This window comes from Leucoraja erinacea, chromosome 17 (genome assembly GCF_028641065.1).
Source record: "Leucoraja erinacea ecotype New England chromosome 17, Leri_hhj_1, whole genome shotgun sequence".
NCBI lineage: Eukaryota > Metazoa > Chordata > Chondrichthyes > Rajiformes > Rajidae > Leucoraja > Leucoraja erinaceus.
Genome location: NC_073393.1, coordinates 11,979,809 through 11,997,726, shown reverse-complemented (window position 1 = coordinate 11,997,726; position 17,918 = coordinate 11,979,809). Strand labels below are relative to the sequence as shown.

At 42.6% G+C, this 17,918-nt stretch overlaps 1 protein-coding gene and 1 non-coding gene across 4 annotated transcripts; one reads left to right on the top strand and one right to left on the bottom strand.

Moving 5' to 3' along the window:
* Positions 1–1,036: 1,036 nt before the first annotated feature.
* LOC129705118 (uncharacterized) lies at positions 1,037–17,761 on the bottom strand. Of its 3 annotated transcripts, none has more exons than XM_055648535.1 (4): positions 16,962–17,754; positions 14,851–14,985; positions 8,201–8,334; positions 1,037–2,855 (listed from the first exon to the last, which is right to left on the bottom strand). In XM_055648535.1, the coding sequence occupies exons 1-3, from the start codon at positions 17,603–17,605 to the stop codon at positions 8,322–8,324; spliced, it is 792 nt and encodes a 263-aa protein (XP_055504510.1). In that variant the 5' UTR covers positions 17,606–17,754; the 3' UTR covers positions 1,037–2,855; positions 8,201–8,321. The 3 variants fall into 3 exon arrangements, with proteins under 3 accessions (XP_055504510.1, XP_055504509.1, XP_055504511.1); XM_055648534.1 differs by having other exon boundaries at positions 8,205–8,334; positions 16,962–17,753; XM_055648536.1 differs by lacking the exons at positions 1,037–2,855; positions 8,201–8,334 and adding an exon at positions 16,440–16,475 and having other exon boundaries at positions 16,962–17,761.
* Positions 17,762–17,835: 74 nt separating this feature from the next.
* trnal-cag (transfer RNA leucine (anticodon CAG)) lies at positions 17,836–17,918 on the top strand. The gene has a single exon. It is a non-coding gene; the product is annotated as a tRNA-Leu (tRNA).

The window sequence follows — 17,918 nt, the reverse complement described above, 5'->3', positions numbered from 1 at the left end:
CAATATGTCGGTTTCAGCGGCAAACTAATATTCATCTGCTAATATCCAGAACATGCACTGGTTTATTTTCCATCAACATAGAAAATAGGTGCACGAGTAGGCCATTCGGCCCTTCGAGCCTGCACCGCCATTCAATATGATCATGGCTGATCATCCAACTCAGTATCCCGTACCTGCCTTCTCTCCATACCCCATGACCCCTTTAGCCACAAGGGCCACATCTAACTCCCTCTTAAATATAGCCAATTAACTGGCCTCAACTACCTTCTGCGGCAGAGTTCCAAAGATTCACCACTCTCTGTGTGAAAAATGTTTTTCTCATCTTGGTCCTAAAGGAATTCCCCCTTATCCTTATCAAATAATATTCATTTGTTTGTCGCAGTGATAAATAACCCAACCTGATGTTTCTTGCAAGGTATAAAAGGCACAGGAGTGTCCTGCCTCTTGAGACACACTGGCTGTCTACCACTCAGTTGTTAAATCCTTCTCTTTGTTTTTAAACTGCACTCAGGTATTCACCTGTTACCCGCTCTCCTCTCTATGACAGTCACTCAGTGTTGAAGGTAACTTCCTTCTAACATATTGTTCTGCGTTCTAGGGTTTGCTGACTGGCACAATGACAGAGTAATTTGATTCTTGGAATACCTTGCAAAACAGTAAAAATAATCCAGTTAAGTACTCTCCCTGTTAGTTATTTATTTCTAACTAACTCTAATTTTCAAACTCACTTAGCCCATTTTATTCCAGGCTTCTGCATTTCTAGGTGATGTTCAGATGGTCGGAGTAATTTTAAGAATGATAAATTGACATTTTTTTATCCATGTAAACACAGCAATTGTCTCTGGAAGCATGATAAACAAGAGGTGGGGGAGGAATTGAAAAGACGAGGGCAAAGTGGAATTGGGCATTGCCAGAGCACATTTGAAAACACTTTATTTGTGTGCAGAATTAACTTCATTTGCTCAAGGCCTGGATAACATTTTTGTTCAACATTTTCATTATTTTAAGCACCCTCAAAGATCGCAAGTGTAAAAAGTACCATTATCAAAAATGCTTTATTTCCACAAATCTTACATGAGTAACTTGCAAAATTAACATGTCAATAAAAACCATGAATATTGCACATCAGGAGAGTAACTTGACTCTCGAACAACAATAAAAAAACATTCAAGCAATGTACCAAACATATTATCTATTACAAAGAATGCAGTAATGGGAGTGTCATTCCTGTGAGGAAGGCAACCCAAACAATTTAAGGACAAATTTGTAAACAAGATAAACATGTTATACAGTGAATACTACGTATAAAAGTTCTGAAGAGCTATTAACATAAAATGTTAATTATTTTTCTCTCCACATGTGCTGCTGCCTGATAGGCTGACTGTTTCCAGCTTTTCTGTTTTTTTTTTTTTCTGCATCCAGTTTTCTTGCTCTTGTGTACTTGAGGAAATTGATACTATTCACAAACTGTCCGTGAATAGAAATTCTTTTGGGTCAGACTTTTAGAGTGTCATATGGAATGAATTTAGATATAGATGGTAATTAAATAATTTAATACATTTCAGAGGAGATGACAAGCAAACGTGAAATGACAATGTGTTTCATGGAGGCCATCCGAATCTTACAATTAAGTTACATTTTTTAAACATAAGTTAATGCCATAACTCACCATCTTTACTTCAGTCAACAGTCAATCCTGGAAACTAAAGACTGGGTGACACTAGCTCAGCATCCAGTTGATCCAATGTGGTACAGTACTCAAATCTGAGACCATTATTATCAAAGCTGTTATTAGTGTCATATGTTTTTTCATTATAGAATTATAAAGTACTCTGAGAAAAATCTTAATACTCTGTACATTCATAAATATTTCTGACATTGATTTATAATCACAAAGATGAATTACAACCAATTACATCAGGAATATGCCCACGGTATTGACATCTGCCGCTTTCCGATTTCAATATGGCACTTGCAAGAGAGGAAACGGAATCAAATATTGGACGTGTTCAATCATACAACTTTGAAAATGTTTTTAAATAAAAAGAAACAAAGATCTCATAACTCCAAACTCATTTCACTGGAAGCCAAAACATGAAGCGAATAAATACATTTTGATTTGGGGACCTGTTAGGCACAGAGTATTGAGAAAACTGTTTTTAAAGAGGATACACAGCAATGTGTTTGGGAGAAAGGTGTTGTATGCAGCTAATGAATACACATCGAATGCTAGAATCTAGCAACCAAATAGGAGAAACAATTACAATCTGAAATTCATTCAACTATTCAGACCATCCTCTTGGACTTGGTGGGAGGGGAAAGATGGCAACATTTCTAAAACTGTGATTTTGGTTGACACCACCACAGCCTTGAATGCTGACCCTGTGAGGATTCCAAGGAAGTATTGACATGTCTTTGTGCTGAAGAACCATGTTATTGCTACAGGAAGAGATTACTATTTTTGTTTTAAAGCCAAAAAATGACACATTTGTTTTAAGCCTATTTGGTTCTAGTATTCCAATTTAAATATCTGGAATTCCCCAAAAAGTTTTTTTTAAACATCCAGTTGAGAGCAAAGTTCAATCTGATAGTCACTTCCATTAATCACCCACCATTTGAGGCAGTGCGGATCGTTATCCAATATACGGTCATGGTGTTCCACCTAAATGAGGCCAGAATCAGTTACCAATCCCGTGAGCTTTCTCCGATCGTTCCTCTAATGCCATAACACGGCGCTGAGCGTTTTACTCGAAGTTAAAACCTTGCAGCTCAGTCATATTCTGAACCAATAGTAATACTGAGTTCTTCTCCCAAAATGTGGGTTTCGTGAAACCATTTATTTGTGTCCAGCACAACTGAAAGAGAAGGAAGGGAAAGTTTAAAAAAAAACATAACATCGCAGAAGATTAACTTCTACTCCTTTGCTGGAAGAGCCCCCTTGCCCTGGAGTTTATAGTGGAACATCAAGGATACCTTGATATGATGTCCCTCAGATCCATCACATCAAATCTGTAGAAGTGATGGGTGATTGATATTTGAATTTGGCCGACTAAACCAGGAGAAAGATTTTGTATATATGCAATTCCTCTCTTGTCTAATTCGTGTCTATATATAGCAGAAATTCATTACATTAAAAAAGATTGAGGTTCCATAATCCTACATTCTGACGTGTGCGGTATTGTACATAAACATTTGTTCAGTACTGCTTTGTACTCGTCATGAATCTTCTCTGATTACCTGAGCATGGTGCTTCATTATCAGTCTGTTATTGGTGCTTTTAATTTGGATGTTGTGGGCATTAAAGGCAACTAGTCAGTAATGTGATATCTTGAAACAGAAACAGTGCAGCACAAGGCAGGTGCTTGTAGTCTATAAAGCAATACCATTGTATTGTATATCTTTATTGTCATTTCCTGAGTATTCACATACCCAGAGGAAACAAAAAAACATTGCTCAACCAGTGTCCATTCAGAGTGCATTAGAAATAAATAGAAATAAAAATAGATATATCATGAACAAATATATCATGAACCATCTTCAGTAAGTAAAGAAATATCCTCATGACACCAACAAAAAAAACTTGCTATTACCATGAATCATGTATTAGCAAACTCTTGGCTGTCGTTATGCTTTTCAGTATGGAATGGACAACCTCGGTGAGCTGAATCCCTCATCAGCAGGAATGCATTGTTGGGACTTCTGTGCGTGTGTGTGTTACTAAGGTTCACTGTTCGTTCAACCATTTATAAGATTCAGCTGGATGAATATAAATTATTTAGATTCATCTGCTTCTACAGTCACTCGATTTAGCGCTTCCTCTATCAAATCAGTAATTGAAACCATGGAGTTGTTGCAGTAAATGCCCACAAACCTTCACACATTGCTCATGTGAGACGAGACAACAGGCAACTGGATATTCTACTAATTTGTCCTTACAAAATGCCTCTGTCCGACGACGAATTAAATAAAACAATTACATCATTAATTAACTCCGTGTATTCCTCTATGTTCACGTCCTTCTAAATTAGCTTCCCGTAAAATGTCTTCAAATGATTCACATTTTCAAATTCCCAAGCATTAGCCCCATTATTCCAGTAAACTGGACTGGTGTAGGAACACTGAGGCACTGCATAAGAAGGGACAGAGCTGTCTGTGCTTTCTGCAGAGGCTCTGCTCTTTCAACGTCTGTAGTAAGATGGTGCAAATGTTCTATCAATCGGTAGTGGCCAATGCCATTATCTGTGCTTATGTGTGCTTGGGCAGCAGGGCAAAGGACACGGATGCCAACAGAATCTACAATCTGATTAGGAAGGCTGGCTCCGTCCTGGGAGTGGAGTTGGATTCACTGGAGGAGGTCTTGGAGGGCAGGATGGTCCTCAAACTGCAGAGCATCTTGGACAATACAGCTCACCCCCTCCATAACATACTGGTCAACTTGAGGAGCACCTTCAGCAACAGACTGGTTCCATCAAAATGCAGCACAGAATGCCACATGAGATCCTTTTTCCCTGCGGCTATCAAACAGTACTACACCTCTCCCTCTGTCGTGGGGGTAGACTGACTTCCCTTTCCCCTTTCCCCTCTTCCTCCCCCCCCCCCCCCCCCCCCCCCCCCAACCCCCCCCCCCCCCCCCCCCCCCCCCCCCCCATTGCTCATCCCCAATCCTGGACTTTCCACTCATCACTTTCGTTTCATGTTTCCTGTATCTTGTTATGTTTTATGACTGTAGGCAGACCAATTTCCCTTTTGGGATAAATAAAGTTCTATCATATCGTATCCAATCCAGAGATCACAAATTAACAATGGACAATGGAATTCTTGACTGCGTTTATTTCTCCAACCCTACCCCAACCATTCCAACTGTTGGATTTGCCTAATCATCAGGTTGCGATCAGCTAACTTAAGCAAGGGAAATTTTACCTGTAAGGAAGCTATCAAAGTATGTACGGCATTATCTCTCGGGGAATTTAAGAGCTCTATTCAACGGTATTGCTAAAATCGAACTGAAACCTACTTTGCGCATATAGTCAGATCTCCAGGACATCAGTCCCCAGTGTCACTGTCTGTAGTTGCTCTGGGCATCTTCATTCCTACCTTAGACCTCCACCCAGACGGAGCCCAGCTGCACCTCCTTCCCAACATACCAAAAATGCACTCTCCTAATAGACCGGTTGTTTTAGTCCAGAACCTAATTTTTCTTCCCATGACTATTATTTTTCTCCGTATCCAGTTTCTTCCCACATACATCTGACATCTCTAATCCCCTCTATCAAATGTAGTTACCTATTTCCCAGTTGCAACCATGGACGCCCAATCCTTCTAAGCTTCCAACCCACACCTAGATGGCCTGAAGGTTCTTTACTTCTTACTTGAAAAAAAGCCCTACCAGGAGACCCCATCACCCAGCCCCCACAGTACCCTCTTTTGCCTGGTTTAATAAATTCCCACATTAAATACATTTGCCTTTAACTTACTTCTCTAAATCAAAGGTGCACACAATGTCAGTCTTTGTGGGGTATGAGAAAGTTTCCTTGCTTCCGTCTAAAACATTTTTGTTAGGTACCACTTCTTACTTTGGTATATATAGAACTTGAAAGTTTCATCACCTTTGCTTATTACTCCCAGAGTGCTTGCAGACTCACCTGCTCCTTCTGACTCTTTTCCTAACTTCTATATCTGCATCCCCTAACAAGCCTTCGCCACCATTTCTCAGCCCACTCCATTACATTGTTTCACTTAATCTCTCTCAACTATCTAATCTATCACTGGCATTCTCATCAAGACCCAGGAGATTCGGGGGCTCCAGCCACCGGCCCGGTGGACGGTGACAGCGGGAGCCCGCGGGTCCCTGGTGGGAGACCGCTTTTCAGGGCTTCTGCAACGGCGACTTCTCCCGCCCGAGTTGCGGGGTTGAGGATGACCTGGAGCGGAGCCTTACATTGCCCGGCGCGGCTTTAAATGGCCGCGGGACTTGTTAGCGCACACCGGGGGCTCCGACACCAAGACCCGGAGCGCGGCCTTGCATTACCCGGCGCGGCTTTATAATTGCCGCGGGACTTATTTACCATCGCCCGCCAGGGGCTTTGACTCTGACATCGGGAGGAGAATGAGGAGTGCAGGGGAGAGATAAGACTTTGTCTTCCATCACAGTGAGGAGGAGATTCACTGTGATGGATATTCGTGTAAATTGTGTTGTGTCTTGGTTCTTCTTCTTGTTTGTATGACTGCAGAAACCAAATTTCGTTTGAGCCTCTGGGTTCAAATGATAACAAATAAATTGTATTGTATTGTATTGTAAGTCAGCATGTCAGGCAGTATCCCTGGATAACATGGACAATTGACATTTTGGATTGAGACCCTTCTTCAGACTGATTATGAGGGGGGTAAAGCTGGAAGAGAGGAGGAGCAGGACAAAGCATGGCAGGTAATAGGAAACACATGAGTGAGGGGTTGTTGACAGCCATTCTCATTGTTCTCTCCATTTTGCCCCTTCTCTACAATGTAAGTTGGTTTGATTTACAAATTTCTAGGTTTTGATGATAGGTCATCACCCTGAAACATTAGTTCTGTTTCTCTCTCCATAAATGCTGCTTGATCTGCTGAGTATTTCTGGTATTTTCTATTTTTACTCGAGCCGGCTGGGATCATTTGATCTCTAAACCGTTCATTGTTGGGTAATTCAAATGTAATCATGTATTCAGGGGGCAGCTAACACCCACTGACAGGCTGTCTTTGTCTTTATTAAACTAAGGATTATCCGGGACTGTAGCTGAAAAGCTCACGGTGGCAGTAAACGGCATTGCTACCGTCAAATCACAGTGATCAGGAGTCAGCATGGAAATTAAACTTATAACCATATAACCATATAACAATTACAGCACGGAAACAGGCCATCTCGGCCCTACAAGTCCATGCCGAACAAATTTTTTTTTCCCCCTAGCCCCACCTGCCTGCACTCATACCATAACCCTCCATTCCCTTCTCATCCATATGCCTATCCAATTTATTTTTAAATGATACCAATGAACCTGCCTCCACCACTTCCACTGGGAGCTCATTCCACACCGCCACCACTCTCTGCGTAAAGAAGTTCCCCCTCATATTACCCCTAAACTTCTGTCCCTTAATTCTGAAGTCATGTCCTCTTGTTTGAATCTTCCCTATTCTCAAAGGGAAAAGCTTGTCCACATCAACTCTGTCTATCCCTCTCATCATTTTAAAGACCTCTATCAGGTCCCCCCTTAACCTTCTGCACTCCAGAGAATAAAGACCTAACTTATTCAACCTATCTCTGTAACTTAGTTGTTGAAACCCAGGCAACATTCTAGTAAATCTCCTCTGTACTCTCTCTATTTTGTTGACATCCTTCCTATAATTGGGCGACCAAAATTGTACACCATACTCCAGATTTGGTCTCACCAATGCCTTGTACAATTTTAACATTACATCCCAGCTTCTATACTCATCTAACAACCGATCACACAATAACAAATCATAAAGTTTTGTTTCCAGGCAGCACCAGGCATGTAGTGACAAGCCTGAACTGTTCAATGCATTCACATACATGTACAAACTTGTGGGCACACTGGATCCAGGTAAAAATTGGTAATTTAAGGGTGAATTTACAATATAGGAATCAGCATGTCCGACTATATTCTATCCTTGTCCCGCCCCCTCCCCTGATATCAGTCTGAAGGGTCTTGACCCGAAACGTGATCCTTTCATTCTCTCCAGAAATGCTGCCACACCCGCTGAGTTAGTCCAGCATTTTGTGTCTACCTTCGATTTAAACTGGCATCTGCAGTTCTTTCTCACACATAGAAGCAGGCCTGTTGGCCCACTGAGTCCATGACTAGGGGCTGCACGGTGGAGCAACAGTAGAGTTGCTGCCTTACAGCGCCAAAGACCCGGGTTCGATCCCGACTATGGGTGCTGGCTATACGGATTTTGTATGTTTCCCCCCCATGACCTGCGTAGGTTTTCTCTTGGATCCCTGGATTCCTCCCCAACTCAGGTTTGTCGGTTGATTAGCTTGGTATAATTGTAAATTATCCCTAGCGCGTGTAGGAAAGTGTTAGTGTGCGGGGATCGTTGGTCAGCGCGGACTCGGTGTTTCCGCACTGCATCTTGAAAATAAAAAACGAACCTAAGATTACAAATAATCACCCATTTACAAGAATCCCACATTAGCCAAACCTACATACTTATCTGCCCAGGATACACGATGGCTTCCAGTGAAGAGCATTCGTAGTAGCATTCTGCTGGGGGTTCCAGATGCCAGTGTTTGATGCCCCTGATTTGTGCCTGCCAAGATGGATTATCTACATCATCAATCTAAAAAGGAGAAAAACATAAGTTGAAAGACATTTCCATATTATATATCGGGAAGGAAAATGTCTATGCCAACAATCATTGAACGCAAAACTAAACTTGTACAGCAATGAATCAGACCCTTCGGACCACAATCATGTCTCTGTTAACTATTGTCTATACTAATGTGTAGAAAGCAATTGCAGATGCTGATATTTACCAAAGATATACTGTTTATACTAATCCCACTTGCCCGTATTAATACCAAATCCTGATCATTCAAGTACTGTTTAAATATTTCGTAAATGTTTTTGGTGTTCCCATTTCCACCTCCTTCTCTGCCAGCTCATTCCAATCAATTCAACTCCATCAAGTGAAAATGTTAATCCCTAAATCCTCTTAAAACATCCTTCCTCTTACCTTAAACCTAAGCCCCCTACTTTTAGACAGCCTACCAATAGAAACAAACTCTGGCTGTCTACGCCTCTCATAATTTTACATACCTCTATCATATCACTTCTCACCTTCCTTTTCTCCAGATAATACAGATCCCGCTTACCTAACATCTCCTAAACCTCAACTGTAATCCAGGAAACATCCTTGTGAATATTTTCCTCGCTATTTTACTTCATATTATGGTAGTACACCCATTCAACTTTAATCACATATTTACTATGGTGAACAGAAAAATATCCTTCCTGTAGAGTTTTTGTTGCCACAAATCAAATGTTGGAGGACCAGGCATTGGAACAAACTTCTATGATTTATAATGCACACAATTAGAGTTGTTAAATGAACTTGGGTTGTATATAAGACAGGAGAATATATCGGGAGTAACATTCACACTGACTTTGGAGCTTGGCTACATGAAACTCCAACCGTAAAAAAAAATTCTTGTGGTAAGGTGACGTTTCGAGTCAAGACCCTTCTTCAGACTGATTGTAGGGGGCGGGAAAGAAAGCTGGGATAGAAGAGAGGCAGGACAAAGTGTGGCAGGCCTTTAAAGTGGTCAGAGCCTGGGGACCAAGCATGACTTCTGATGCCACAGACCTGAAAAGTTTCTCTCTCCACAGATGCTGTGTTTTTTTTTTAGCATTTTTTGTTTTTGTTTTAGAAAGCCACCGTTACCAGTGTTTTGCTTCAAATGGCATTTAATATAAATACAAAACTAAATCTGTTTGTGAAATGAGGCTTATTGTAAAAGACATTCACGTGAATTGCATTATGTGAAGTTACTGTTGTTAGTCTAAAAACTTGAGATTATGAGAAAGGACCCATTATCTGTTATTTGCACTTTATCAGTTTATTTATTCATGTGTGTATATATTTATATTATGGTATATGGACACACTTATCTGTTTTGTAGTAAATGCCTACTATGTTCTGTGTGCTGAAGCAAAGCAAGAATGTCATTGTCCTATACAGGGACACATGACAATAAACTCACTTGAACTTGAAGGAGGCCATTCAACCCATTCCTTCTCTCCTTGATTCTCTTTAATCGTGCAGCTTATTCTCGCTCACATTCCTACAATTCCCCTTCACTGCTGTTTGCTACTTATCTAGACTATGTTGTCATTTTAATGTAACCAATTATCTCAACTGCACGTATTTAGGAAAACCACTGTGTGGTAATAATACCACAAAGAAAAATTAACAGGAAGTGAATATAAAAATGATGAAGTTATGTTGAACTCATACAGGACAATAGTTAGGAAATACAGGGTACTCTGTACACAAGTGTCAGTTATCAAAGGTTCGGCAATAGTTCATTTGATTAACATGACGACATTTTTTGTGCAGAAGGGCTCAAAATTGACCCTTCTGCTTTAGGTTAACAATAACTTAGAAGGAACTTTTAGACTTTTAAAAAAAATTACCATGAAGGATTGAGAGGGTAATACTATATTTGTTTCTATAGTTTGGCGAATTAAAAATAAGTGGACTAAATAATATTTTTCATACAGATGGGGCCATTACAAATTAAGCAGAGCCAATAAAACATTTGCACATGATTTTGTATTTGATATTGAAAATAAAACGATACAGGGATAGAAAACATGATTTGTGCTTGAAACTTATTTCAGAACAGCTTTGCTTAACACTTTTTTTAACGCTTGGTTTTAATAATTTATTTTATTATTTTATTTATAATTATTTATTTATAATAATTAATTTAATAAATAAAGATTTTAATAATCCTAAGAAGCCAATTTGACTAGTTTACAATTATTGGGGGCTTTATCTCGCTGAACTATGAAGTTTGACGTAGTAAAATGCTTCAGGAGTGATCACTCCCTGTCAATGAGTATTGGAGTCAAGTTCAGGTCAGATATCAAAACGGGAAGTTGCTGGGCTTGAGAATGTTAAAGGTCTATACTGTGGGGTGACACAGGACTGACTGCGGCAACAAACCACAATAATGGAGATCACACAAGCAGTTTCTATATCTCAAGCATCAGTATTGGCATGGAACCCTCAACCCGAGCCCAAAGGACCTAACCGTATGTGCAGGTTTGCTCATGTCAAATATCAATACAAGTCCCTGGGTTGCAGTCACATTTAGATTGGCTGTAGGCAAAAATGCTGGAGAAACTCAGCGGGTAAGGCAGCATCTATGGAGCGTATGAAATAGGCAACGCTTCGGGTCGAGACCCTTCTTCAGACTGATGTGAGGGGGGGGGGGGGGGAGGAAGAAAGGAAGAAGCCGAGACAGTGGGCTGAGGGAGAGCTGAGAAGGGGAGGGGAAAGCAAGGACTACCTGAAATTAGAGGTCAATTTTCATACCGCTGTGGTGTAAACTGCCCAAGCGAAATATGAGGTGCTGCTCCTCCAACTTACGGTGGTCCTCACTCTGGCCATGGAGGAGGCCCAGGACAGAAAGGACAGATTCGGAATGGGAGGGGGAGTTGAAGTGCTGAGCCACCGGGAGATCAGATAGGTTAATACGAACCGAGCTGAGGTGTTGGGCGAAGCGATCGCCAAGCCTACACTTGGTCTCACCGATGTAGAACAGCTGACACCTAGAGTGGCGGATGCAATAGATGAGGTTGGAGGAGGTGCAGGTGAACCTCTGCCACACCTGGAAAGACTGCTTGGGTCCTTGAATGGAGTCAAGGGGGGAGGTAAAGTGACATGTGTAGCATTTCCTGCAGTTGCAAGGGAAAGTGCCAGGAGAGTGGGTGGTTTGGGTGGGAAGGGACAAATTGACCAGGGAGTTACGGAGGGAGCAGAAAGCAGACAGGGGAAGAGATGGGAAGATATGGCCGGTGGTGGGATCCCGTTGGAGGTGGCGAAAATGTCGGAGGATTATTTGTTGTATGTGACGGCTGGCAGGGTGGAAGGTGAGGTCAAGGGGGACTCTGCCCTTGTTACTAGTGGAGGTATGGGGAGTGAGAGCAGAGTTATGGGGTACAGAAGAGACCCTGGTGAGAGCCTCATCTATGGTAGAAGAGAGGAACCCCCATTCCCTGAAGAATGAGGACATCTCGGATGCCCTGGTGTGGAACACCTCATCCTGGGTGCAGATGCGGCGTAGACGGAGGAATTGGGAGTAGGGGATGGAGTCCTTTCAGGAAGCAGGGTGGGAAGAAGTGTAGTCCAGATAGCCATGGGAGTCAGTGGGTGTATAGTGGATGAAGGGTCAGTAGTCTATCACCTACGATGGAGATTGTGAGATTGAGAAATGGTAGGGAAATGTCGGAAATGGTCCAGGTGTATTTGAGTGCCGGATGGAAGTTAATGGTGAATGTCTGTGGTCAGATCAGATTTTAATATTTTACCAGAGCACAACACTGCACACAACTTCCGGTCTATTCAGGACTTTAAAAAATTCTGGTACGTTGCTTGAATTTGCATAAGAAACGGTCATTTTCCATCTAATTTTATGCGTTTGATTCAGCTTCCCAGATGATCCCATCATCATCTCTGGATTTGTCCAATATCAACAGCAAATCAGTCCCACTAGATGCAGCAGCATAGTGGCTTGCTCTAAAGAGAGACCCCGCACCTCCTGAAATTGGGAAGCCTCAAGCTTCAGATACCAAGACACAAGTGCTGGAGTATCTCAGCGAGTCAGGCAGCATCTCTGGAGAATATGGATAGATGATGTTTCAGGTTGAGACCCTTCTCTAGAAATGCTGCCTGGCGTGCATGAGCTACTCCAGCACTTTGTGTCCTGTTTTATGAACCAGCATCTGCAGTTACTGTATCCATAAGCATAAAGCCAACATGTTGACCAACATGTACAGCCCTGTCTCAGCTGTTGTCCTTGTTGAACTCACAAAAGGAGCATTGGAGATAGCAGGAACAAAGAGTGTTTTTACCAGGACATTCATTACCAAGAATGCAGCAAAAGCAGCACAAATTACCTCACTGGCAGAATTATGAAGGATAAAGGTAGCAGATGGGATATGTAGTAAGTGATGAGAACACCATCAGAAGGGGAAAACCCCACAACTTCACCCGTGCCATTTTATCCACTGCAGTTATATCTATGATACCATTGACAGGAAAGGCCACTGTTGCTTTGGAAAAAAAAAACACTTTTCATTGTACTGCATAGTTGATGCCAACTTGGTAAAGTTACAACAGGCATCCTAAATAGTGGAAGAAAATGTTATAGACAGTCAAGTGATACCAGGGACAACGGATCAGATTAAAGTTTTGTCACCTACAATTGTGAATGGTGTGACATTAAAGTAATGGGAGGAAACGGCTCCGTGATCATTCTCATTGTCGACAGCGCTGGACCATTATGTGGTAGCAAAAGAAAAGTACAGAGGAGATGATTCACCTTGATGTGCTCACCACTAGGATCAGTTTTCAGCCAATTCAGTTCAGTCTATTTCAATTTAGGAAATGGAAAAGCATACTTGATAATAACAAATGTTGTGACTTCAGATAATATATCAGCTGTAGCATTATAGATTTATGCACAAGATTAGCAACAAGCTGCTTCACCTCAGCAATAGTGTACATTTTCATCAAAGTAGAGAATTGCTAGATATATCGTATCCTAGAAGAAATTCAATCCAGCTGAATACAGTAATGGTGCTGGAAAATGTAGACAACGATGATAGAAGTCACATTCAAGTTATTTTACACAACACGTATACAATCAATAAGACCCTATCTCAATTGCACGATGCCGCAAAAACAGTTCTATTGTGGACAAGGCAGACAAAAGTTTAGCAAAGTTACGTTGGTTTTTCCATTCACTGCAGCAAATTTCAAAAGTCAGTAGATGCATGTATGGTGATGACGCTGGGGAGGGATTCCAAACATTTGGGCTTTTTAAAACCCTCTATACTTTGTTGGCTACACTCCAGTTGAGAGCAAGCTGCTGTCCTTTTTCAGCCGTCAGTTGTATTTTGTCAGTGAGGACTAGACAGTGGGCAAATGGCAGGTCACGGTCACATCTGGGATGGAGAAAGTATCCCTTTGCTTGCCGCATCCACAAAATGTCCCAGACCCCCAACTCACAAGAAGGATGGGCTAATTTCCAGAAGTCGTTGCAGGCAGGTTACTTTCTTTCCCAATATCTGACACATGCTGCCCCCGACATAAGCTTCGAGACCAGACAGCGAGAACGAGGTTAAGGCAGGGGAAGTAGGGGAATTGTGGAGAGAATTTTAAAAAGGGTTATAAAAATGTTGCATAAAACTTTTGGGAATATTGTGAAATCCACAAATTTGCAACTTTTGCAGTGCCTTACACAATAATTTGCTCACCGATGTCCTGTTCAGATTTCGTCAGGGGTAAGCAATACGAACACAAAGTAAGGTGGCGAATTCCAGAAATGCGCTGAATCATTGCCCCCTATCTTCAAGGAAGCAATTAACTGAATATTATACCAGAAATAAAGGGAATATGGAGCAGAGCAACAGGCCAATCAGTTCATGCAATAGTTCAAGTCCTCTACCATTCCTTCGCTTCCAAACATTTCAGCATAATATTCTATTTCTTTCTCCCCTGGAATGCATGAATGATATTCACACAACTACTCTCTGTTGAAGTAAATTCCACATGATCGCTTTCTGATTAAAGAAATTCTTTCAAAACATTTTATGATTGAAGATCGCCATGTTAGCCCCTCAACTTTTTGCTTTTTAGTAAAACTTCCCACCCTCTATTCCCTTTGCTGATCTTTATATCCTCACAACTGCCATTAACTTATTCTTTACCCTCTCTGGTGGCTTAATAATCTTTTCGCAAAATACTATTCAGAATACAGTCCTCCACGTGTAATCTGTGCTTTCTCTAAACCATAACTCCGAGAATAATAGAATAGAAAATTGCTGATCTTTATATCCTCACAACTGCCATTAACTTATTCTTTACCCTCTCTGGTGGCTTAATAATCTTTTCGCAAAATACTATTCAGAATACAGTCCTCCACGTGTAATCTGTGCTTTCTCTAAACCATAACTCCGAGAATAATAGAATAGAAAATTAAAGAAGTCAATTCAGATCAGGAGAGATAATCTTAACTAGATAATGATCAAGAAAAATAGTCACTGTTCAATTTATCGTTCTTACATGCATATGGGCTCCATGCCCCGGCACTCCCATGAATATCCAGTCCATTTTACTAGATTCGGAAATGGCTGGGATAAAATATGGCCGCTTGTAGTGCTGCTCAAAATGCTAGCTGCACTGGAATCACAGTTACTCCTGGAAAATAAAAATAGATTGATAATTATAAAAATGGAATTGAGTTCCAATGCGCCCATCATCACCTATTTGCTCTATTCTTACAGGCTGCATTAAAAAAAAGTTCTGGTACCTGAAGGAATAGGAACACAGAGAAACTCCCCTCCGATACCTTACTCTGACCAGTGTCATGAGCATGAGAGCTAAGGCCCACAAGTCCTAGGCACACCAGATTTGTTCTAGTTCCACTGTGCATTTAAAAAAATATAGTTCAATACATCCTATGACTATGTTGACAAATAAAACTGCAGATGCACGAATCTAGAGCAAAAAATGTAGAACGATGGAGTATCTCAGTAGGTCAAGAAACATCTATTGGCATTTCAGGTCAAAACTAAACACCAGGACTGAAAGAGTAATGTGCTGCGAATGCAAGGCAGAGGTAATTAGTTGTGTATCAGAGTTACACCTTCTGTGTCTGGGCTTCACTGTCGGAATCGGGGTTGGAAATCTGCCGGGGACGAGCGAGTATGAGTATTTGAGCCGCCGCCTTCCGGACAGAGCCAAGGCAATGGTCCGTAGGTGGGCCATGTTCGTGAGCGCCCATAACCAGGGGCCAGTGCTCCAGGTGGTGTCCTCGAAGGGGCGGGATCCATGTGAACATGTGATTTGTTGCCTGCCATCCAGGGCGGGATCCATGTATACATGTGATAGATGTGGCCCGCCATACACTCACAGATAGGCGTCCTGGCCCCAATGCAGAACAAGGTTGCTGACCCCTGGTATAGACCATTCTTTAACTTCTGTTCCAGAATAAAGAGTGCAAACATCCAAAGATCATGATGGCACATATGACTGGTTGACATGCTGCAAATTATGGTTACATGTTTTTACTTGACATCAGTAATAGATAGGTTAGATGCACAGATTATTTTTTTACCCAGACTAGGGGAATCAAGAACGAGAGGACATAGGTTTAAGGGAAAAGATAGGGGAAAGATTTAATAGGAACCCAAGGGACAACATTTTACACACAAAGGGAGGTGCGTATATGGAACCGACTACCAGAGGAGGTAGTTGAGGCAAGTACTATAACAACATTTAAAAGACATTTGGACAGCTGCATGGATAGGAAAAGGATATGGGCCAAATGCAGGCAGGTGGGACTAGTGTAGATGGGACATATTGGTCAGCAAGGGCAAGTTGGGCCGAAGAGCCTGTTTGTGTGCTGTATAGTTCTATGATTCCATTTGGTCTATGTTTGCTATTGTCATGTGTACTGGATAAGTTTCCACAGACGCACCATTGAAAACATTCCATACAGATGCAAAATAACTAGGTTTGGCAACTGCTCTGCCCGAGACAGCAACAAACTGCAGATACAAATGCAGCCCAGTACATCATGCAAACCACCCTCCCCACCCCCACAATTTCTACCTGCACCACACTGCCTGGAGAAAGCAGCCATCAAATACCTTTTTTCACGGGGTCATTCCTTTTTCTGCCCTCTCCTGTCAAACAGAAGATACAAAAGCTTGAAAGCACATACCACTAGATTCAGAAATCTCAGCTGTCATCAGACTTTTGAACATTTCTCTCATTAGCGAGGGATAGGGATCCAATCTCTCACTGTACCTGGCTGTAGCACTTGCACTTTTAAAAAAAATCTGTGCATTCATTGTAACACTATATTCTATACAGTTTATTTTCTCTTTGCTCTACCTGTCGTACCAGTGAATGGTTTGACTGCATGATTTGTCTGGAAAGCACGCAAAACAATGGGTTTGTTTTACTCCATGTCGGTACATGGAACAATAATAAACCAATGCCAATGTGACAGAAGCCGATTCCACCAGGTCATTATCTCTCCCTCTTTCCATTTCTAGACTCATCTCAAATAATAAGCTGGTATTCACAGTCCTTTGGCCCATCGTTTATCCATAATTCACTACGGCCACACAATAAATAAAGTGAAAGAGCTGAATTTTGACACACACCATCCAATGTACCAAGGCTTGGCATTGCCGTGCATGCCAACACGACCGGCCTCCATCTCGAAAACATCCCTTAAATTGTGAAACTCCGTATCGTAGGGGAAGAACTGACATTCGCTGCCACTGTTGTCCAGGGCACTGCTGCCGCTACTGTAGATCTGGGAGAAGAACTCGAAGTTGAAGACGTCCTTGGCCGACCAGTTCCTCTGGCCGTCCTCCACCACCACCGGCTGCATGGAGTAGGCGTAGTCCCGCAGGAACTCGTCGTGGCTCAGGTTGCTCTTTCTGTCCACGGCGGTGATGTTGCTGCAGACGCGGCAGTCCAGGGGCTGGCGGAAAGGGTTGTGGAAGTCGGAGAAGCCCAGCACGCACATCTCGGTCTCTAGCGAGGATCCGTGGAGGTGGAACCAGAGGCGCAGCGCCGAGGGGCCTAGACCCAGGAGTAGGAGCAGCAGCAACAGCAACAACACGGCCGCCGCCGGTCCCCGCACTCCCTGGCGCGGCGACGAGGCCCTAACACAAGCCCCGTCCCCAAGCAGCTTCCTCACGGACGGCAGCCGCACGATGTCCCGCTCCGTGAGGCCGGAGCGCAGGGCCAGAGCCACCACATCCTCCACCTCGTCCCGGATCAGCGTCCGCGCCGCCATGATGCCGCCTCCATCACTGAGCGGGGGTCAGAGTTCAGCCAAGGCCGCAGCCTCTAACCTCTAACCTCGGCCGCAACGTTGCCTTGGATCCGTGCACATCTACTTGTTATAAACACACAGTTATAAAACACAGATACATTCCCAATTCAAGCTCGGCGTCCCGTTCCCCACCCCACCCACACCCGTGCGCTCCATGGAGGAATGAAGCGTCGCTGTCTTGTGCAGCCACTGTCAGGATGGCCGAGCGGTCTAAGGCGCTGCGTTCAGGTCGCAGTCTCCTCTGGAGGCGTGGGTTCGAATCCCACTTCTGACA